Here is a 23,029-nt window from a genome sequence, read left to right on the forward strand (position 1 = left end):
CCGATAGTTGTAAGATTTCTCTGTGTATATATCGATTCTCTCGTACATTCTGGTTTTCATCTACATCTACGTGATTACTCTGCTATTCATAACAAAGTGCCTGGCAGAGGGTTCAATGAACCACCTTCAAGCTGTCTCTCTCTACCGTACAACTCTCGAACGGCGCGCAGACAAAACGAGCACTTAAATTTTTCTGTGCGAGCCCTGATTTCTCTTCTATTACCGTCATAATCATTTCTCCCTATGAAGGCGGGTGCTAACAGAATGTTTTCGCAATTGGAGGAGAAAACTGGTGATTGAAATTTCATGAGAAGATCCCGTCACAACGAAAAACGTGTTTGTTTTAATATTTGCCACTCCAATCCACGTATCATGTCTGTGGCACTATCTCCCCTATTTCGCGATAATACAAAACGAGCTGACCTTCTTTGAACTTTTTCGATGTCATCCGTCAGTCCCACATGATGCGGATCCCATACCGCACAGTAATATACTCCAGGATAGGACGGACAAGCGTGGTGTAAGCAGTCTCTTTACTAGACCTGTTGGACCTTCTAAGCATTCTGCCAATGAATCGCAGTCTTTGGTTTGCTCTACCCACAATACTATATATGTGATCGTTCCAATTTAGGTTATTTGTAATTGTAATCCCTAAGTATTTAGTTGAATTTACAGCCTTCAGATTTGTGTGACTTATCGCGTAATCGAAATTTCGGGGTCAATTGCCACTCTTCACACCATAAAGATATCTTATCTAAATCATTTTGCAATTCGTTTTGTTCATCTGATGACTTTGCAAGACGGAAAACGACAGCATCATCTGCATAAATCTAAGAGGGCTCCTCAGATTGTCTCCTACGTCGTTAATAAAGAGGGCCTATAACACTTCCTTGGGAAACGCCGGATATTACTTCTGTTTTACTCGATGACTTTTCGTCTGTTGCTGCCAACTGTGACCTTTCTGACAGGAAATCACGAATCCAATCGCACAACTGAGGTGATATTCCATAGGCACGCAGTTTGGTTAAAAGACGGTTGTGACGAACGGGGTTGAAAGCTTTCTGGAAATCTAAAAATATGGAATCAATTTCACATCCCCTGTCGATAGCACTCATTAGTTAATGAGTATAAAGAGCTAGTTGTGCTTCACAAGTGCTATATATTCGGAATCCGTGCTGACTGTGTGTCAATAAACCGCCTTCTCCGAAGTACTTCATAATGTTCGAACACAGTATGCGTTCGAAAACCTAACTGCAAATCGATGCTAGTGATATGGGCCCGTAATTCAGTGAATTACTCCTATTTCCCTTTTTGGGTAATGGTGTGACTTGAGCAATTTTCCAGACTTTAGGTAAGGATCTTTCTGTGAGCGAGCGGTTGTATGTAATTGCTAAATATGGAGCTATTGTAGCAGCATACTCTGAAGGGAACCTGACTGGTATATAATCTTGACCAGACGACTTGCCTTTATTGAGTGATTTGAGCTGCTTCCCCCCATGAACCATGGAGCTTGCCGTTGGTGGGGAGGCTTGCGTGCCTCAGCGATACAGATGGCCGTACCGTAGGTGCAACCACAACGGAGGGGTATCTGTTGAGAGGCCAGACAAACATGTGGTTCCTGAAGAGGGGCAGCAGCCTTTTCAGTAGTTGCAGGGGCAACAGTCTGGATGATTGACTGATCTGGCCTTGCAACATTAACCAAAACGGCCTTGCTGTGCTGGTACTGCGAACGGCTGAAAGCAAGGGGAAACTACAGCCGTAATTTTTCCCGAGGACATGCAGCTTTACTGTATGATTAAATGATGATGGCGTCCTCTTGGGTAAAATATTCCGGAGGTAAAATAGTCCCCCATTCGGATCTCCGGGCGGGGACTACTCAAGAGGACGTCGTTATCAGGAGAAAGAAAACTGGCATTCTACGGATCGGAGCGTTGAATGTCAGATCCCTTAATCGGGCAGGTAGGTTAGAAAATTTAAAAAGGGAAATGGATAGATTAAAGTCAGATATAGTGGGAATTAGTGAAGTTCGGTGGCAGGAGGAACAAGACTTTTGGTCAGGTGATTACAGGGTTATAAATACAAAATCAAATAGGGGTAATGCAGGAGTAGGTTTAATAATGAATAAAAAAATAGGAGTGCGGGTTAGCTACTACAAACAGCATAGTGAACGCATTATTGTGGCCAAGATAGACGCAAAGCCCATGCCTACTACACTAGTACAAGTTTATATGCCAACTAGCTCTGCAGATGATGAAGAAATTGATGAAATGTATGACGAGATAAAAGAAATTATTCAGGTAGTGAAGGGAGACGAAAATTTAATAGTCATGGGTGACTGGAATTCGTCAGCAGGAAAAGGGAGAGAAGGAAACATAGTAGGTGAATATGGATTGGGGGGGAGAAATGAAAGAGGAAGCCGCCTTGTAGAATTTTGCACAGAGCATAACTTAATCATAGCTAACACTTGGTTCAAGAATCATGAAAGAAGGTTGTATACCTGGAAGAATCCTGGAGATACTAAAAGGTATCAGATAGATTACATAATGGTAAGACAGAGATTTAGGAACCAGTTTTAAATTGTAAGACATTTCCAGGGGCAGATGTGGATTCTGACCACAATCTATTGGTTATGAACTGCAGATTGAAACTGAAGAAACTGCAAAAAGGCGGGAATTTAAGGAGATGGGACCTGGATAAACTGAAAGAACCAGAGGTTGTACAGAGTTTCAGGGAGAGCATAAGGGAACAATTGACAGGAATGGGGGAAAGAAATACAGTAGAAGAAGAATGGGTAGCTCTGAGGGATGAAGTAGTGAAGGCAGCAGAGGATCAAGTAGGTAAAAAGAAGAGGGCTAATAGAAATCCTTGGGTAACAGAAGAAATATTGAATTTAATTGATGAAAGGAGAAAATATAAAAATGCAGTAAATGAAGCAGGCAAAAAGGAATACAAACGTCTCAAAAATGAGATCGACAGGAAGTGCAAAATGGCTAAGCAGGGATGGCTAGAGTACAAATGTAAGGATGTAGAGGCTTGTCTCACTAGGGGTAAGATAGATACTGCCTACAGGAAAATTAAAGAGGCCTTTGGAGAGAAGAGAACCACTTGTATGAATATCAAGAGCTCAGATGGCAACCCAGTTCTAAGCAAAGATGGGAAGGCAGAAAGGTGGAAGGAGTATATAGAGGGTTTATACAAGGGCGATGTACTTGAGGACAATATTATGGAAATGGAAGAGGATGTAGATGAAGATGAAATGGGAGATAAGATACTGCGTGAAGAGTTTGACAGAGCACTGAAAGACCTGAGTCGAAACAAGGCCCCGGGAGTAGACAACATTCCATTAGAACTACTGATGGCCTTGGGAGAGCCAGTCATAACAAAACTCTACCATCTGGTGAGCAAGATGTATGAGACAGGCGAAATACCCACAGACTTCAAGAAGAATATAATAATTCCAATCCCAAAGAAAGCAGGTGTTGACAGATGTGAAAATTACCGAACTATCAGTTTAATAAGTCACAACTGCAAAATACTAACGCGAATTCTTTACAGACGAATGGAAAAACTGGTAGAAGCGGACCTCGGGGAAGATCAGTTTGGATTCCGTAGAAATGTTGGAACACGTGAGGCAATACTAACCTTACGACTTATCTTAGAACAAAGATTAAGAAAACGAAACCTACGTTTCTAGCATTTGTAGACTTAGAGAAAGCTTTTGACAATGTTGACTGGAATACTCTCTTTCACATTCTAAAGGTGGCAGGGGTAAAATACAGGGAGCGAAAGGCTATTTACAATTTGTACAGAAACCAGATGGCAGTTATAAGAGTCGAGGGGCATGAAAGGGAAGCAGTGGTTGGGAAAGGAGTGAGACAGGGTTGTAGCCTCTCCCCGATGTTATTCAATCTGTATATTGAGCAAGCAGTAAAGGAAACAAAAGAAAAATTCGGAGTAGGTATTAAAATCCATGGAGAAGAAATAAAAACTTTGAGGTTCGCCGATGACATTGTAATTCTGTCAGAGACAGCAAAGGACTTGGAAGAGCAGTTGAACGGAATGGACAGTGCCTTGAAAGGAGGATATAAGATGAACATCAACAAAAGCAAAACGAGGATAATGGAATGTAGTCAAATTAAACGGGTGATGCTGAGGGGATTAGATTAGGAAATGAGACACTTAAAGTAGTAAAGGAGTTTTGCTATTTAGGGAGTAAAATAACTGATGAAGGTCGAAGTAGAGAGGATATAAAATGTAGACTGGCAATGGCAAGGAAATCGTTTCTGAAGAAGAGAAATTTGTTAACATCAAGTATAGATTTAAGTGTCAGGAAGTCGTTTCTGAAAGTATTTGTATGGAGTGTAGCCATGTATGGAAGTGAAACATGGACGATAACCAGTTTGGACAAGAAGAGAATAGAAGCTCTCGAAATGTGGTGCTACAGAAGAATGCTGAAGATAAGGTGGGTAGATCACATAACTAATGAGGAGGTATTGAATAGGATTGGGGAGAAGAGAAGTTTGTGGCACAACTTGACTAGAAGAAGGGATCGGTTGGTAGGACATGTTTTGAGGCATCAAGGGATCACAAATTTAGCATTGGAGGGCAGCGTGGAGGGTAAAAATCGTAGAGGGAGACCAAGAGATGAATACACTAAGCAGATTCAGAAGGATGTAGGTTGCAGTAGGTACTGGGAGATGAAGAAGCTTGCACAGGATAGAGTAGCATGGAGAGTTGCATCAAACCAGTCTCAGGACTGAAGACCACAACAACAACAACATTGAGCTGCTTTGCTACACCGAGGATATCTACTTCTATGTCTATCATCTTGGCAGTTGTTCTTGACTGGAATTCAGGAATATTTACTTCTTCTTCTTTGGTGAAGGAATTTTGGAAAATCGCGTTTAATAACTTTGTTTTAGTGGCACTATCATCAGTGACTTCACGGTTGATATCGCACAGTGGAGGTATTGATTGCGTCTTGCCACTGGTGTGTTTTATTTATGACCAGAATCTCTTTGGGTTTTCTGCCAGATTCCGAGACAGAGTTTCATTGTGGAAATTATTAAAGGCATCTCGCATTGAAGCACGCGCTATATTTCGAACTTCTGCAAAACTTTGCCTATCTTTTAGTTATCTTCCTCCATAATCATATTTCCATTATTCAGTACGTTTTGAATTATTCTTTAAGCAAGCCTAATCTAATCTTTACATCCATAATGTGACGGTCTAATTGTGTCTCTTGACTTCATCTGTCTTTTTATATACTCCTAGATCTATTCCTAAATTTAATGGTTATTTTGTCAATTGATTTTCTTCTACCCCACAAAGTCCGTAGAGCATCTTCTGCTATCTGTAATGATAAAGCTTAGGTCGCTCAAATTGTGAGCTTGCGTTATTTCGTCCTTCCTAATTATAGTATTTGCTGTTACTTCTATGTTTCCGCAAGATGTATTGCTTTTATTTACACTTCTGTGTAGCGTATTCTTCCATAATAATTTCTCATTTATTCATCTGCATATTACTTCCTCCATCAGAAACCGCTGCGCAGCTAATCTGATATAATGTATTGTGGTTCAATGTATCAATGTACTCGTGGTATTTATGGTTCTATGAAAGTTTACTCCTGGTGTTACGACTTAAGAGTTTTTATCTGATTTTTGATGAAGGAAAAAAGTAAATACAGGAACAAGGAACATTCTTTTCTATATATTCTGCTTTTCATCCTTTGATGCCCAAACTGTGAAAAACTTTACCAAAGAATTTGAAATTCGGGGAGTATATTACCAAAGTAAATAAAACCACAGTAGTCCTTTGTAATGCATATATTTTGTTTAATTTAGTGCAAAACACACGTGAGACCTCTCAGTTCCGTTAGATGTTATCACCCCATCTGTCCGGGTTAGTTACTTAGTAGTACTTGGCTAAACAAATACCAAAAACTTAAAGAGAACATGGTTATTATGCTGAAATGTCTTGTCACACACACAGAAACACGATTTTTTCCTCATTCAGGAACAAGAAATCCCTACACATTTTATATTTTACGTGAGGTCGTGATTCAATAGCGTTAGTTGCACACACTTAAAAACGTCCTCTGTTGTGCACAATCACTGACCAGCGCATTCTTCTGTTGTTTAGTCTAACATCCTTAGGCAGAGTAGAATCCTATACTTTTCTTCTCTTTGTTTGGCTCATTATGCTAGCACTGTTTCTTGGAGATGTGATTGCATGTTTTTCTTTCTCTTCTCCCACTTTCAGTGTCTTTCGTGGCCATCAAACCCTGTGCAATCGTTTCCTGAATTGTAACATAGGCATAGTTTAGTACAAATTACAATAGACTGCATATGTATCGATAAATGCTATATCAATAATGGCTCACAGTATTCTGGTCCACCATGCTGGTGACTTACGATCAGCATTGTACAAAGACCTGAGTTGATCTTCATAATCTACCCCTTCCACTTGTTTATTGTAATCTCTATCTAAGATGGGACATAGAATGTTTACATTTGTACCATTCTTTTGCTTTTTCCACTAACAGTGAATGTTTCATCCCCACGGTAACTGGAGGCAAGTGTCGCACTTCTACCTCCTCCCGCTTGATCATAGAGATTCCCAAATCAGCAATTCTATGGTCAAACTCACCTCTTTTTAAGTGTTTGGCGTCTGTCAACAGAAGCATACCATTCTTCTCTTCTGATTGTCCAACAAGCAAGTATGTTGTATATTTTTAGAATCTTAAGCAAATGAAGAGCCGCAAAGCAATTATCGAAATATACAAGACAGCTTTTTCTCCTCAGATGTTTTATCAGCTTCAAAACTACTTTTTCTGTTCGTATTCTGAGAAAAACCATATGGCTGCGATAAATGAATATGGTAATTTAATATAGCTGATAAATAAACATTTCACGCAAAGTCATAACATTGTAATTACGTCATGTTTTTCGAAAAAACAAAGCCATGTAAATGAAGAACGCAAATGTACAAAACCGCCTTTGATGGCCTGATTGGACTTGAAAGTCCTACACTCATTTTATAACCTACTCATATTGAAAGAACATTATTACATTAATGTTTTATAACTCTAGAAAGTGGGCGGGATTTTGATGTCCACATAACGGACGGGAAATGGTTAAGGAAAGATGTCCAGTATTTCCCGTGAACGAAATTATTGTATTAAAACCTTAACTTCCGTCTGTTGGTGTTCTCAGGGCTACTATGGTCTCTCATCTTCCTACTGCGATTTTATGAGTATCCATGTAAATGCTTTCGCAGCATGTGTAATCTAGCTGAGCGTTCTTTAATGCCGGCCGGGCTGGCCGAGCGGTTCTAGGCTCCACAGTCTGGAACCGCGCGACCACTATGGTCGCAGGTTCGAATCCTTCCTCGGGCGTGGATGTGTGTGATGTCCTTAGGTTAGTTAGGTTTAAGTAGTTCTAAGTTCTAGGGGGCTGATGACCTCAGTAGTTTAAGTCCCATAGTCCTCAGAGCCATTTGAACCTTTTTTTTTTTTCTTTAATACCTTTCAAATTTATATTTGCTGCCAAAAAGTGTTAATAATTCCAGAAACTATTTCTTTCAGTTTTGTTTGATAAGTTTTCCCTAGTATACTATTTTGGGCGATAGTAAATCTCTGAGAGCTGGCAGCGCTGTAGTTAACTTTCAACTTGTCAGTGAAATGGCTATTGCAATATTGATTCAAAACTGTAGTTACCTAGAACTGTGACGAAACAGAGGCATTGCTACGAAAAGGTTACAAAAATACATCGTTGCTCAGCCGCGCTGAGCTCACTTTAACTGCCACGAATCATAGAAGGAGCAAGGAAAGCTGGAAGGAGAAAAACTGAGATGTTGCAAATAATCAGCAAAAATGTTGGCAGAAGAGTGTTTCTGGTTATAAATAGAATTTTCGAGTGAGCTGTCACCACTCGCAACCATTTTAATGCCTTGGGAAGAAAACTATGCCCAGTGACTGGAAGAGAGAACAGCTCACACTCGTCTACAGAAATTGCAACAAAACTGAGCCACGAAACTAACGCCTCACCTTTGGTTGCAGTAGAACTTTAGAACATACACTGAGTTCAAATATCATAGTTTTCGAGGAGCAAAGTACACTCTCATCACTGATTTTAGAAACGCTCAACATGTAAAACGCCTGCGATGATACAGATAGATGATCAGATAGATTCTGAATTCCCAAGTTTTCGCAAGACTTTCAACATTTCCCTGACGACTGCTTTATTGGAAACTTTTATTTGGAGAATCTAGCCAGGACTGAATCTAGATTGAGAATTTCATTCCAAGACGAAGGGCGGTATTTACTGATACAGAGATGTTTGCACCACAGGGGAGCGGTAACTACTGTTCATATTAAGTTTTCATGCCTGTTTCGATCGTGATAGTTGCAGTTTAAGGCTTTTAGAAGAAGATGTGGTAACCTATGAAGACGTGTTACTTGATAAAAATTGCAACAAAATGTAGCTACATCCGGACAAAATATTAACTTGGTATCAAGACTGGCACCTAATTATTCATATAACGCTGTACACTTTACGAAGATAAAAATGTGGTAGTCTTTGATGACACCCAAAAGGAATCTCATCTGAAAACAATAAATAAGATCTTACCTTTATGACACCAATATGTAGCTATACTTTTTTATAAGAACAAGTGGATGTCATAAAGTCATTGACAGGATGTTGCGTTGTAAGAGGGCGTTTAAAAGTTTTAGCTTCCTATACAGGATTACTGCTCAAGTGTGCGGGATCTTAAAAAGTTTAGACTGATAGGGTGAACTGACCGAGATCGTATTGTGAGGACATATGCTTGTTTGACTGACGGAATAAATTTGGAGAACTGCTTCGAATTCGAAGTTGCCAGGTATTTGAACCAAGACGCTCAAAATCTCGCGACAGCTTCCTGAAATAAATAAAGAACTCGTTTGTATGGTGGACTCTCTGAATGTTCATCAGTCCCTTACAGATAGGTCCCACAATAACTTACAGGAATCAGTTATGTGTTGCTGAGTCATCTGCACGGTATACCGCAATTACGTGGAAAGAATGAATTTACAGGTGTTAATTTAATTTGTTGAGCATCTGTGGACGAGTTCACATAACAGAAATAATATGTTTAGAGTAACAGCAGAAATAAGTTCTTAATATTTTTACTCTTCGTATGGAACATGGCATTTCATCAATCTTGTATGGGAGATAAGGAGTTGACAAGAAGGAACTTTCCTAGCGTTGATTCAAAATTGCTATCTTTCAGTAATTTTATTTCGTTATGAAAGTGATCGAAGATTTTGGTAATAGCATTACTGATCCCGACCCGAGCTAAACATAGTCTTAATGAAGAGTTTTGAATGCCATTTTTCACTGGTATGGGCATTAGGGACGTCGTTACTCCTTCTGACTTGGACTAGGGTATGAACAACAAATAACGTAATACGAGTGCATCTATTTCCTTCAACAGTTGTCTACAAGATGATTTTGGATGAGCACAGTTCGGATAACGAAGAAAAATTAATGATGACAGCAAGTACGGAGGCAATCAAATTTATCATTCTCTAATCGTGGATGGAAAAATAGGATATGTAATGCATGAAGTTTTAATGAATGTTGTGCGGAAACATGTACGTTACTCGCTAATCTAGTATCGATGTCTGCAATGTGTCCAAATCGTTTTGACTGCTAGAGTAAGCGTCCACTAATGCTACCTGCGCGCAGTTTTTCCACATGTCGCCACTTTCATCTGGAATCATTCTAAATTAATGTTGCTCGAAGAGTCCACGGGTGTACAGCCGGTCCAAAGTGTCCAACGGGCACTTTTTAATATTTCGGCGATCAGACATGTCGCCATCGCCAGGTGCGCTGACGAACTGAGCTCCTGAGGGCAGGCGGCCGTCCTAAATCCCCTTCCCCCGCGAGGCGTTCTCTCCGCGGTCCGCGCCCGCGGCCGCGCGTCGGCGGTCGCTGAGAGGCTGGCGTCGGCATCTGTGGTGGCGTCGGTGTCACTGCCTCGTCCGCCCTGGTCGCTCTTTCGATTTCTTTGCTGAGCCTCTTTTTAATTAGACTCAGTGCTGGTTCCCATACCTTGCTGAGGTTATAGCCGCAATCTCTGTTGATGAGTCTGTCCCTGCTATGAATTTCGGTAGCCTCTCTAACGACGCTGTCCCAGTATTTAGATGTCTGTGCCAAGACCCTGGTACATTGGTAGTCCCTCGGGCGTGGGTGTCTGTGTTCGTCCTTAGGATAATTCAGGTTAAATAGTATGTAAGCTTAGGGACTGATGACCTTAACAGTTAAGTCCCATAAGATTTCACACACATTTGAACATTTTTTTGAAACCGAGATCGTCTTTGACACTTCCCAATAATGCTCGTGTTTTATTGGGCAGGCAAAAGACAGATCCTACTCGGTGTTTCCTCAATATTCGTCCTATTTTCCCCGATAGTGCGCCATCTCCAAACGCTGTACTGTAGAGGTGAGGCGGAGAGCGCGTCTGATCTTCCATTCCGAGTACCCGTTTTCCCGAAATACAGTTTTGAGGTGTTATTTACATAATAACCTCACTATCACTATGTTGAAACATATGAAAGAAGATGACACTTTCAGGGTGAATTGTCACTCTACAGTGGAGTGTACACTGACCTGAAACTTCCTAGCAAACTATGACTGTGTGTCGCCCCGGTATTCGAACCCGAGACCTTCACCTTTCACGGGTAGTTGCTCTACTGAGAGAGGTATCCAAGCAAGAATCGAGACCCGCCCTTGCAACTTTCCTTCCGCCAGTACCTTCCAGACTTCACAGAAGCCCTTCTGCATCCCTTGCGAAACTAGCACTCCTGTAAGAAATTATACTGCGGTAAAATGGCTTAATCAAGCCGCAGCCTAGGTTATTGATTCAATAATGAATGCGCTGATATGAAACTTCCTGGAAGATTAAAACTGTATGCCGCACCGGGACTTGAAACTGGGACTTTTTCCTCAAAGCAGTGAGGGTTGCTCGAAAGTCGTGCTTGAATAGCTCAGCCGGTAGAGCAACTGCCTGCGAAAGGTAAAGGTCCAAGGTTCGATTACCGAGGCTACGCACAGTTCTAATCTGCCAGGAAGTATCAAGATAACACTTGTCAAATCTCAAAAATCGTTAAGTAAAACGTTTTGTGATTATTGTATCTTTTTGCGGCGAAAAAAGGAAATAGAAAATCCAAATGTGGCAGAAACCTCTAAATTTTTTCCATACAACATATTTTCAGTAGGTGGATTTTTCTTATTTAAAATATTATATGAGTAATTTAGGGAAAAACAAAGGTTATACCAAATCTAGTAGAATCTGGGTAGATTATCTAGCCTTCGTATTGAGTTATAGCTTTTAAACTGGAAGATGTTTTAGAGTCTAATGTGGTGTGGCTCTTGGTTATTGTAACTTAGATATTTCAGCAACGATGTACGTTTAAATAATCGTTCCAGAGCACATAGGAGTTCCCGTCTCGTGTCTTTAAAACTATTTATTTATTTTATTTTGAAAGACAGGACGTTGATGTGATTCACTCAAGAAAAGATTCCTTAAAAAGTAGAAAATTATTAGGTCACTCCAAAGTCTCAGATGTAAAGCCAATGATTAATTTTGATCAGCAGAATGGGTGTGGTAGCTAGAGGCAACTGTAGACATCATCTAGTGAGTCCGTAGATATACAGTAGTGGGTTGACAAGTAACCGACGAAAAGAGACAGAGAGCAAGAAGCCAGAGAATTGAACAAAAAAATGTTTCTCATTTTCCTTTTCTCATAAAAAGCCAGCGTGCTTTTCGTATGCACCCCATCAGTGTCATTTATTTACAGAATAAAAATCCCCTTCAGCTGGCAGTAATTTTCTTAATTTATTCCACGATCGCTTTCGAAGCCTCAAGCTTCATCTACAGGTGCCCTCAAATAATTATGGGAACACAAATTTATGGCGGTCTCGTCCGTCAGTCATGGCGGGCGGGGGCTGCGGGGGGGGGGGGAGGGGGGGGGAGGGGGGGGGGAGTATCACACCCACGTCAAACAAACTTCCGTGTCGCGCTGTTCAGGCGGGCGCTGTGGTACCTTGTTCTACACTCCCATCCCTTTGTTTGACGTAACTGACAGACCCGACCGCCACACATTTCTGTTCCCCTAATTATTTGGTGCCATCTGTAGCTGGAGCTTTAAGCTTCTGAGCTGGTCTTGGAATAAAGAAAGAATATAACTGGCAACTGAAGCGGATTTTTCTTTTATAAATGAGTTCCTCAGTTGCAGATGTTCACTTGATCAAATACTTTGTATCATTTTTCATTGGTCTGGCGATGATAGGCGTCCTTAATCCCATCATTGTATACAAGAAATTTCGCCAAGAGTGACGGGGTGGTTAAAAGATCTACCTCCATGTCTTCAAGATGATACCATAAGTTTCGCAAACCAAAACCGACTGACCAAATCTGCCACAGAGGCACATAGGCAATCAGTTTTCCACTTCAGGAATGGAATTAAAGGTAATGTGACGTATGACATAACGAAGTCGTAATGGTACTCGGTTTTGTCTATTTCTTCTGAATTGAAATAGATTATGTAGAAATAATTTCTTAACAGCGATGCTCTAACTGAAATGAAATGTCGTGTGGCTAGGGCCTTCCGTTGGGCAGACCGGTCGCCTGGTGCAAGTCTTTTTAGTTGACGCCACTTTGGCGACTTGGGCGTCGATGGGGAGGAGTTAACACACCACGCACCCTGAGCGGAGAAAATTCCCGGCCCAGACGGGAGTCGAACCCGGGGCCTCTGAGCATAGCATTTCGTCGCGCTGACCATTTAGATATCGATGCGAACGAGGCTCTAACTCACTGATTTACACCTATTCAGTAATCTACAAGATGATCGTGGGTGAGCACCGAAGAAATCTGGAAGATAAAAGCCGGCACAAAGGCATACAGGGAAACAATATTCTCACAGTCCAGTCGTGAATGAAAAGATACGGAGATTTAGTACATGATACAATAAAATTTACACTATATCTGCAACAACCACAGAAGGCGAATGGAAACAAGTGAAGTGCCAGAACATTAAAGTAACAATAGGGTCATTGCATTTCTACATCTACTTCTACATGGCTACTCTGCAAATCACACTTAAGTGCCTGACAGAGGCTTCATCGAACCATCTTCACAATAATTCTCTATTATTCCACTCTCGAACAGAGCGCGAAAAAAGAGAATACCTGTATCATTCCGTGCGAGCCCTGATTTCTCTTATTTTATTTTGATGATCGTTTCTCCCTATGTAGGTCAACAAAATATTTTCGCATTCGGAGGAGAAAGCTCGTGATTGAAATTTTGTGAGAAGATACCGAAGCAACGAAGAACGCCTTTATTTTGTTGACGTCCACCCCAAATCCTGTTCACGTCAGTGACTCTCTCTCTCCCCTATTTCTCGATTATACAAAACGTGTTGCCTTTCTTTGAACTTTCTCGATGTACTTCATTAATCCGATATGGTAAGGATCCCACAACGCGCAACGGTACTAAAAAAAGAACAAAAAAAACGGGCAGGTGTAGTTTAAGCAGTCTCTCTAGTAGATCTGCAGCATCTTCTAAGTTTTCTGCCAATAAAATGCAATCTTTGGTTCGCCTTTCCCAAAACATTTTCTACGTGTTCTTTCCAATTTAAGTTGTTCGTAATTATAATTCGTAGGTATTCAGTTGAATTTACGACTGTTAGAGTTGATTGATTTATCAGGTAGCCGACGTTTAACGGATTTCTTTTAGCACTCAAGTGGATGACCTAATACTTTGCATTATTTAGGGTGAACTGTCAATTTTCGCACCATACAGATATCTTATCTAAATCGTTTTGGAATTTGTTTTGATCTTCTGATGTCTTTACTAGATGATAAACGACAGCGTCATCTGTAAACAACGTAAGACGGCTACTCAGATTGTCTTCTAAATCGTTTATATAGCAGAGGGCCTTTAATACTACCTTGGGGAACGCCAGAAATCATTTCTGTTTTGCTCGATGACTTCCCGTCAGTTAATACGACCTAGGACCTCCCTGACAGAAAACCACGAATCTAGTCGCATAACTGAGACGATATTCCAAAAGCACGCAATTTGATTACAAGCTGCTTGTGAGGTACGGTGTTTTAAAAGCCTTCTGGAAATCTAGACATACGGAATCAATTGGAAGTCCTTTATCGATAGAACTTAACACTTCGTGCGAGTAAAGAGGTGGTTGTGTTTCACAAGAACTATGTTTTCTGAATCCGGGTATTACGGTGTGTCACGCCGCTGGGTACCCGTGTGGTCTGAGGCGTCTTGCCACGGTTCGTGCGGCTCCCCCCGTCGGAGGTTCGAGTCCTCCCTCAGGCATGGGTGTATGTGTTGTTCTTAGCATAAGTTAGTCTAATTTAGTTTAAGTACTGTGTAAGACTAGGGACCGATGACCTTAGCTGTTTGATCCCGTAGGAATTCACACATAGTGTGTCAATAGACCGGCCACGCGGGGTAGCCGCGCGGTCTCAGGCGTCTTCTCACGGTCCGCTCGGCTCCCCCGTCGGAGGTTCGAGTCCTCCCACGGGCATGGGTGTGTGTGTGTTGTCCTTAAGTTAGTTTAAGTTAGATTAAGTAGTGCGTATGCTTGGGGGGCGATGACCTCAGCAGTTTGGTCCCATAAGACCTTACCACAAAGTTCCAAATTTTTTGTCAATAGACCGTTTTCTTCGAGGTGATTCATAATGTTCAAACACAATATACGAGTATGTTCCAGAATCCTGCTGCATATTGATGTTAATGATATGGGCCTGAAAATTAGTGGATTGCTCCAGTTGCCTATCGTGAATAATGATGTGGCCTGCGCAACTTTAAGTATGGAGCTATTGCATCAGCATACTCTGAAAGGACCCTAACTGGTATACGATCTGGACTGGAAGACTTGCTTTTATTAAGCGGTTTAAGATGTTTCATTTCTACGAGGATATTTACTTCTAAGTTACTCGTGTTGGCAGCTGTTCTTGATTCGAATTCTGGGGTGTCTACTTCGTTTTCTTTGGTGAAGGAATTTCGGAAGGCTGTATTTAGTAACTCTGTTTTAGCAGCAATGTCATCGATATTGTTTCTATTCCTATCGCGTACTTAGCCAGGCCTCCCTGCCCGACCATCACGGATTTCGAAGAAAGGTTATGTGAATATTCGCACATTCCCCACTGAACGTTGGTAAAGTTTAACGTTAGTCGAAGTAATGCCGGCAGACATACATACGATTGTTTGACTCCCTGCACGACCTTGAGCAGAGCTAGGGTGAATTTTTGGCGACTTCGAGCTGTTATATCTCGGGCAATGTTTTGTTGAAAGGAATGAAATTTGGCCATCTTGTACAAATATATGCGTTCTCCTAAGAATAAAGATGAAAAGAATTTTACGAGTCATATTCAGCCAGAAAAAATTTAGACAAAGTCGCCCTAAAAAATGGCCGCCCGAAAAAATTCAAAGTTTAGCTTATTATAATGCAGGGACTATAGGTATCACGAACGTGAAGCTTGGCATGTAGTAACTTAACAACACAAAGGTCTCAAATACAAAGTTTAATTTATGTAACCATTTTCCAATATGGAATAAACTAACTGCAGATTTGAAGATGTTGTAAAAATGTAAAAAATACGGTATTTTCGACCAGATTTTGCAAAAAAAAACTGTGTTCTATAAAACTTTTCAAACTGGGTTCGTTAGAAAGAGCACAATCTTAACCGCCTGGAAAGTGTATTTGACTATCCAAAGCGCTTTAACAATGCTAGATAATTTGAATGAAATTTCAGCAATAATAATTTAAGCTTCGGATTCTCGAATCTCGGAGAGAAAACGCACGCTGGACATGAACTTAACACATAATAGCTCGGTAGCACAAAATTGTGGAATACAAAGTTTCGTTCACCTACTATTTTCCAATGATTTCCATATTCGTCGAAAAGATGACGATTTATGTGAAAAGGTAAAAACTTGGACACTTCTTTCACAAATACGGTTTTCTATTGAAACGTCAAAACCAGTCTCATCTAAAATAACGTGTTTTAAGCTGCCCTACGACATAGGGTCATATTTTCAAAATGGGCTAACAATGTTGCATAAACTGCTTCGACGAACGTCAAACTTTAGCAGTATTTATCGGGGATATGTGCGAATATTCACATAAAATCACCCCGAAATCTGTGATGAAATTACAGTGAAATCCAGACCGTAAACTGCTTACAGGCGTTGATAAATATCAACGGGGGAAAAATGTGTGCCCTGACTGGGCTCGAACCCGGGATCACCTGCTTAGATGGCAGAAGCTCTATCCGCCTTTTTTTTTAGGTTGATCTCATTTTGTTCGTTAATGTTCGTTGTATATGTTCAGGGCGGACGTCACATGACGTTTGTTCAAGTGCGTCATTGGTCCATTAACTTAGGTTTTTTTATTTTTTTATTTTTTAATTACAGTGGGCAGCTTACCCTCTGACCGAACATGTTGAGCTACCATGCCGGCTTTTTGCGTGTCATCCTTGCGCAAGGTCCATGCTAATCTTCTACGTATCGTTCCAATTTTAGTATATGTACTGCCGAAGCGAGTACTAAGTCATCGAGGACACAGAAGATAGGGCGACTGCAGGGTCTTATCTCTGGCACGCTCCCCGTGAGACCCACATTTCCAACTTGCTGTCCACACACTACAATTGCAGTGCCCCTGCCCACTATACTCATTACTAGCGGCAGTCAATCTACTGATTCCCGTAAGAGTTTGAGGAATGTAAGTAAATCCGCACTGAAGAAGATCATTGGTCGATAAGCTTTATCTATATGAAAATTGTATCTGTTCTTTCGGACACGTCTCGAAGATGAAATCCAGACCATTAGGTGATTGGTAGATTGACTGCCGCGAGTACTGGGTATAGTGGGCAGGGCCACTACAAATGTGGTGTGTAGACAGTAAGTTGTAAATGTGGGTCGCACGTCTTCCATGTAAGCAGGAGATCCCGGGTTCGAGTACTGGTGGGAGCATGTCCGAAAGAACAGATCCATCTTCATATAGAAATCTGTGATGGTCGAGGAAGAAAATGTCTCGACATCAGGCGATTTGAAAGAGAATGATCCAGTAACCACAGTACTTTGGTGGAGATGCACCACTTTCTATAGTAACTGAGTCGTTACGCCACTACGCATAAAGTAAAATACAGTCTTTCAAAGTGGCTTGATGAAAGTGTTGGCCTAAACTTGAAAGGCCACGTAGCACAAACTGTTGCAGAGTATCGATGTGGATCGTGACTTACAGGGTATGGTGGTCTGCTGCGGCGTGGGCCTTCCGTAGACGAACTCGTAGGCGGTCTTGGTGCCCAGCAGCAGGTAGGGCGTCGTGTTGTCGGCGTAGCAGGAGGAGCGCGCCGCCGCGGCGCCGCGGGCCAGCAGCCACAGACACAGCGCGACCACTGCCGGCGCCGCCGACGTCCTCGTCATCGCAGCCATCTCGTTCGCCTCGCCGCGCTCGCTGCCTCTCTGCTTAATAGCCGGCCGCCCAGCCGCTATCTGCCGATAATGGTGGGCTCTCTGTGCCCGTTACCTGCAACCAGCGGGGACACTCTCAGACAAGTCCACCGTCCGTGCCGGTCGAAATGACAAAACTACTTCACAAGGAATAGTAAATATTTTAGGAGGTGGTAGTACAGGTTAATTCGGAAAAAACCACAAATAATATTCCAAGAAACATGTGTCCAATATTTATTACTTACAGAGATCCGGATGTTATGTAGTGTGAATCACCTACAACCTGGACTGCAAATATTGTGGAAATGCAAAGTGCTATTAATGTGCGGTTTTCACAAAATCGATTGGTAGTCAGAGGCCGCGCGGGATTAGCCGAGCGGTCTACGGCGCTGCAGTCATGGACTGTGCGGCTAGAGGTTCGAGTCCTCCCTCTGGTATGGGTGTGTGTGCTTGTCCTTAGGATAATTTAGGTTAAGTAGAGTGTAAGCTTAGGGACTGATGACCTTAGCAGTTAAGTCCCATAAGATTTCACACACATTTGAACATTTTTGATAGTCAGGGGTTCGTATTGTTAGCCCTTCAACATTTTAATAATACTTAGAAAGTGCATTTTGTCCAAATATAGACTTCTTAAACGGAAAAATGCCTGTTGACAATAACAAACTAAAAGTAGGGTAAATTAGAACGCCAGTGGTGTTTCTTGCAGAACTCTAGTGCGAGTCGTTTACGAACTATCGTACTTTGAAAAGTGCCCACACTGACGCTTGTACAGGGTGTCCGAAAAATCTTTCCCTGATTACATAAATTGATAACTCAGGCTAGAAGTAAGATACCAATATGAAACTGGTGTCTAATTGTTTACAAACTATCAAAGTTTTTTCACACATCAGTAAACTTCCACATGAGCACCCTTGGTAGCACGTAGCACATCTAGGCGGTATTCAATTTCCGCCCACACAGCCACCATCACTGGAGGGATCGATTCAACGACTGTGGTTATCCGTTGCCGCAGGGTTTCAAGATCTGGTACATGTGTTCGGTAGACCTCGTCCTTGACATAAGCCCATAAAAAGAAATCTAATGGGGTTATGTCAGGAGGCCAAACAGTTGGCCCATCACGACCAATCCATCGCCCAGGAAAGGTCATATCGAGATAGGCATGGACGTCCAAACCCCAATGAGGCGGTGCACCGTCTTGCTGAAACAAGACATCGGGGTGATACTAAAGCAGCTGAGGAACAGCATACAGTTGCAACATGTCCAGATACACTGCAGATGTTATGGTAGCCTTAGCGAAGAAGAATGGCCCGATAATTCGATCGTGCAATAGCGCGCACCAAACATGCACCTTAGGACTGCCTCTGCTGCAATCCATGACCTCGCCAGGGGGTTGTGAACCCCAAATGCGCACATTATGGCGATTCACTGCTCCACTGACAAAAAAGGTCGCTTCGTCGGAAAAGGCAATTCGTCTGAGATAACCATCATCGTCCTCAATACGTGCTAGCATTTCGATCGCAAAGTCATATCGACGTGTACTGTCATTGGGCAACAATGCAAGTGGACGTTTACTGATGTGTGAAAAAAACTTTGATAGTTTGTAAGCAATTATACACCAGTTTCATATTTGTATCTTACTTGTAGCCTGAGTTATCAATTTGTGTAATCAGGGAAAGACTTTTCGGACACCCTGTACAATAACACACAGTAAAAAAACAACACAAGTGCACACACTAGTTATGTGGATTCTGATCAGTAACGAAACAACTAACCATCACAGGTTGTATTCAAAATGACCACCGACAGCGGCAGTACACGCTTCCTGTCTGGTATGGGAAGACTGCTGCACACGTGCTACCATTCCAGCCGAGATAGCCGAGCGCGCTGCAGTAATTCGTCGTTGCATATCATGCCCTCGCAGACAGCGACCTTCAACTTTCCCAACAGATAAAAGGCTACAGGTGTCGCATCTGGGGAGCGGGCCGGCCAAGGTACAGGTCCTCTTCGTCCAGTTCAACTACCTGGAAACAATTCGTGAAGACATTCCGTAGTACCGAGCGAGGTGGCGCAGTGGTTAGACACTGGACTCGCATTCGGGAGGACGACGGTTCAATCCCGCGTCCGGCCATCCTGATTTAGGTTTTCCGTGATTTCCCTAAATCGCTTCAGGCAAATGGTGGGATGGTTCCTTTCAAAGGGCACGGCCGACTTCCTTCCCTAATCCGATGAGACCGATGACCTCGCTGTCTGGTCTCCTTCCCCAAAACAACCCAACCCATGCCGTAGTACTTAGTGCACTATAGGCTAGACAGCCATCATGTTGGTACCATAGGTTCCTCCTAGCCTGCAGAGGAACGGCTGCGATACTTGTGCGCATTCAGTGTTCCGGCTATGAAAAACGGGCCTATGAACTGATGGGTCACTACCCCACACTCCTTGGACTCTGACGTTCCACCTGACGAAGCCGAGGGGGATTGTCAACTGACCTAAAGTGCTTATTTCGGCGGTTTACCTAGCCGTGCTTGGTAAATGTGGTTTCAAGACTAAACAAGTTTCATGATACATCTGGAGTATCTTGTCTCAATGCCCATGTACAGAAGTTAACACGATTCTCATGATCGTTTCCATACAAACCGTGACGGAGCGACATGTGATAGGGATGGAACCTACGTCCATGGAAACTTCCTCATTCGACTGCACGGGACCTAATATGTAGATCAACTGCAACAGCAGCAAGAACATTAAATTCTGCCTCTTCTGTCCTCACTTGTTTCCTTCTGTTACGCTGTCCAGGTGTTACACTACGATTTTAACCACCTAGATGGTTGAAAAGGCTGATAAGTAATTGCCGAGGTGAAACTTCCTGGCAGATTAAAACTGTGTGCCGGACCGAGACTTGAACTCGGTACCTTTGGCTTTCGCGGGCAAATGCTCTACCATCTGAGCTACCCAAGCGCGACTCACGCCCCGTCCATTACTTCCACCAGAACCTCGTCTCCTACCTTCCAATCTTGGTAGAGCACTTCCTCGCGAAAGGCAAAGGTCGCGAGCTCGAGTCTCGGTCCGCACACAGTTATAATCTGCCAGGAAGTTTCATATCAGCGCACACTCCGCTGTAGAGTGAAAATCTCATTCTAATTGCCGAGATGGTTGACGCCTGTTGGTGTATCCTGCCGCATACACCGTATAAGAACGAAATGCATTCTTTCTACTCTCTCCATCACCATCAACATGTCAGCTTTTCCTGCGATGGTAAGTCCCATCGTCCACTTATATAGCAACTTCTACTTGGAATTTCACACACTGACTGACTAGCTAGTAGCAGTACATTCAAGGAACACATAAGCACACTGCAAGCAAACGTAACAATATCGTAGCTAGCAGCTACGCAGGCTGACTGGAGAAAACAATTGTCGGGATGGAAACTTTTTAAAATGTCATAGCCGCGCGGAGTGGCCTCGCCGTTTGAGGTGCCATATCACGGATTGCGCGGCCCCTCCCGCCGGAGGTTGGAGTCCTCCCTTGGGCATGGGTATATGTGTCGTTCTTAGCATAAGTTAGTTTAAGTAGTCTAGGGACCTATGACCTCAGCAGTTTGGTCCCTTAGGAATTCACACACACACACACACACACACACACACACACACAATGCGATAGCTCGTGAACGACTCGCACTAGAAACCTGCAACAAGCACCACTGACGTTCTAATTTTGCCTAAAATTGGTTTGTTAATGCCAATAGGCATTGTTCCATTTAAAAGGTGTATGCTTGCACAAAAAATGCACTATCTAAGTATCATTACAATCTATTTATTGGTTAAAAATACGAGCCCCTGACTAGCAATCCATTCTGTGAAAACCGCACATAAAAAAAAATGGTTCAAATGGCTCTGAGCACTATGGGACTTAACATCTGAGGTCATCAGTCCCCTAGAACTTAGAACTACTTAAACCTAACTAACCTAAGGACATCACACACATCCATGCCCGAGGCAGGATTCGAACCTGCGACCGTAGCGGCTGCGCGGTTCCAGACTGAAGCGCTTAGAACCGCTCGGCCACAGCGGCCGGCCGCAGACGCAGCAAGAGAGGCGTTCTGCATCACGGTGTGGGGTACTGTTAAAATTCCGAGAGCTTACATTCCTAGAAGAGCCAACCAGTGTATTATTTCCTTCTACGTATATCTCGCGAAAAGACCATGAAGGTTAAAATGAAACAGATTCGGGCTCATACGGAGACTTAACAGCAATCGCTCTTCCCGCGAACCATTCGCGACAGGAACAGGAAAGACGGTAGTGACAGCAGTACACAAAGTACCCTCCGACAAACGCCGTAAGATGACCTGCGGAATACAGTTTTAGAACAGGTGTAGATGTAGACTAGAATTTGCAGTAGTCTCGTCTGGCCGGAAGAACTTATCCATTCTTGTAGCCAAACCTTTATCATTATTGTTGGAAACTCGTTTTCGATAAGGTATAGATAACGGGGCCTTAAGAGACGATACGATACGGTAACAGGGCCAGTCAGCTAACTGTCTATTATACTACAGAACACATTCACAGAAAAGCGTTACTGAAAATATGTCTTCACACAAACATCTGCATCGGAACACCGTTGTGAGTTGCCAGTGATGCTGATTTTGTTACGGGGGAAAGTTGACCCGTCATTAAACAGTATTAATGGGTTTACTCAGCTGTTTGAAATCAGCCACTGACAAAATTCCTATTGTCTATGTTCATCCCTTACTCGAAGGTATCGGGTCCGCTATAAATGATGAGAATAGGCCGTATTTATGTTATATCCGCCATATTCTTGTATGTGAAACACCAAACGTGTACAAATTCTGCATATGTTCGTTGAAAGACTACGTTCTGTCAAATGAGTAATATCTTCTACTTGATCCACTGTCTGTTCATTTGCACGATCTCATTAAATGTGACTACTGTGCACTGCACCAGTCTCATGCAGATTAACTGAAAAGTTCTTGAATTTGGTGCTCTGCAGTTAGAAACCCTGCAGCAAGCGGCAGCAGGGTTTCCACAGCAAAACCCGTGTACAACTAATATACCGGCATATTAAGGACTCGTACGTATGTACGACATGCTTAAATGGTTCAACAGAGTTCTGCAACAAATCCCTGTCTCAGTCACAGTCGAAAAATTCGACCATGTAAACTCAAGCACAAATTCATAACTTGAACATCAAAACAAAAATGACCATGGTTAAACAAATCCACAGTAAGGGAGTTTCAGAATGAAAAGAAACCTTATCTTTGTAACCATCTGTATCTCTAAAACCAATAAAACTTTGACATATGTTATATGGAATGTTTTATTCGAATTAATCCATACTGCAATCTACTAAAATATTTACTATTCCTCTTTAAAATCTTGTTTACATGATATTTAAAAAGCGTCACATATTCCTACAGGATGTGTTATTGGTAAACCAGAAGAAAAATTCCTGTAATGACATGTCCGAAAACTAATATCTGTTGAGATAT

The 23,029-nt window shown here is 42.3% G+C and overlaps 1 protein-coding gene and 1 non-coding gene across 3 annotated transcripts in view; both read right to left on the reverse strand.

Moving 5' to 3' along the window:
- Positions 1-23,029, reverse strand: part of LOC124594986 (multiple inositol polyphosphate phosphatase 1) — a 299,958-nt gene that overhangs the window by 125,000 nt on the left and 151,929 nt on the right. For both annotated transcript variants that reach the window (XM_047133524.1, XM_047133525.1), the window contains exon 2: positions 17,316-17,602. In XM_047133524.1, coding sequence (XP_046989480.1) covers positions 17,316-17,508 — 193 coding nt within the window. In that variant the 5' untranslated portion in view covers positions 17,509-17,602. The remainder of the gene's footprint in view (positions 1-17,315; positions 17,603-23,029) is intronic.
- LOC124596740 lies at positions 16,510-16,620 on the reverse strand. The gene has a single exon (XR_006978379.1). It is a non-coding gene; the product is annotated as a U6 spliceosomal RNA (small nuclear RNA).

The sequence above is a fragment of the Schistocerca americana genome, chromosome 2 (assembly GCF_021461395.2).
Source record: "Schistocerca americana isolate TAMUIC-IGC-003095 chromosome 2, iqSchAmer2.1, whole genome shotgun sequence".
NCBI classification, from domain to species: Eukaryota; Metazoa; Arthropoda; class Insecta; order Orthoptera; family Acrididae; genus Schistocerca; species Schistocerca americana.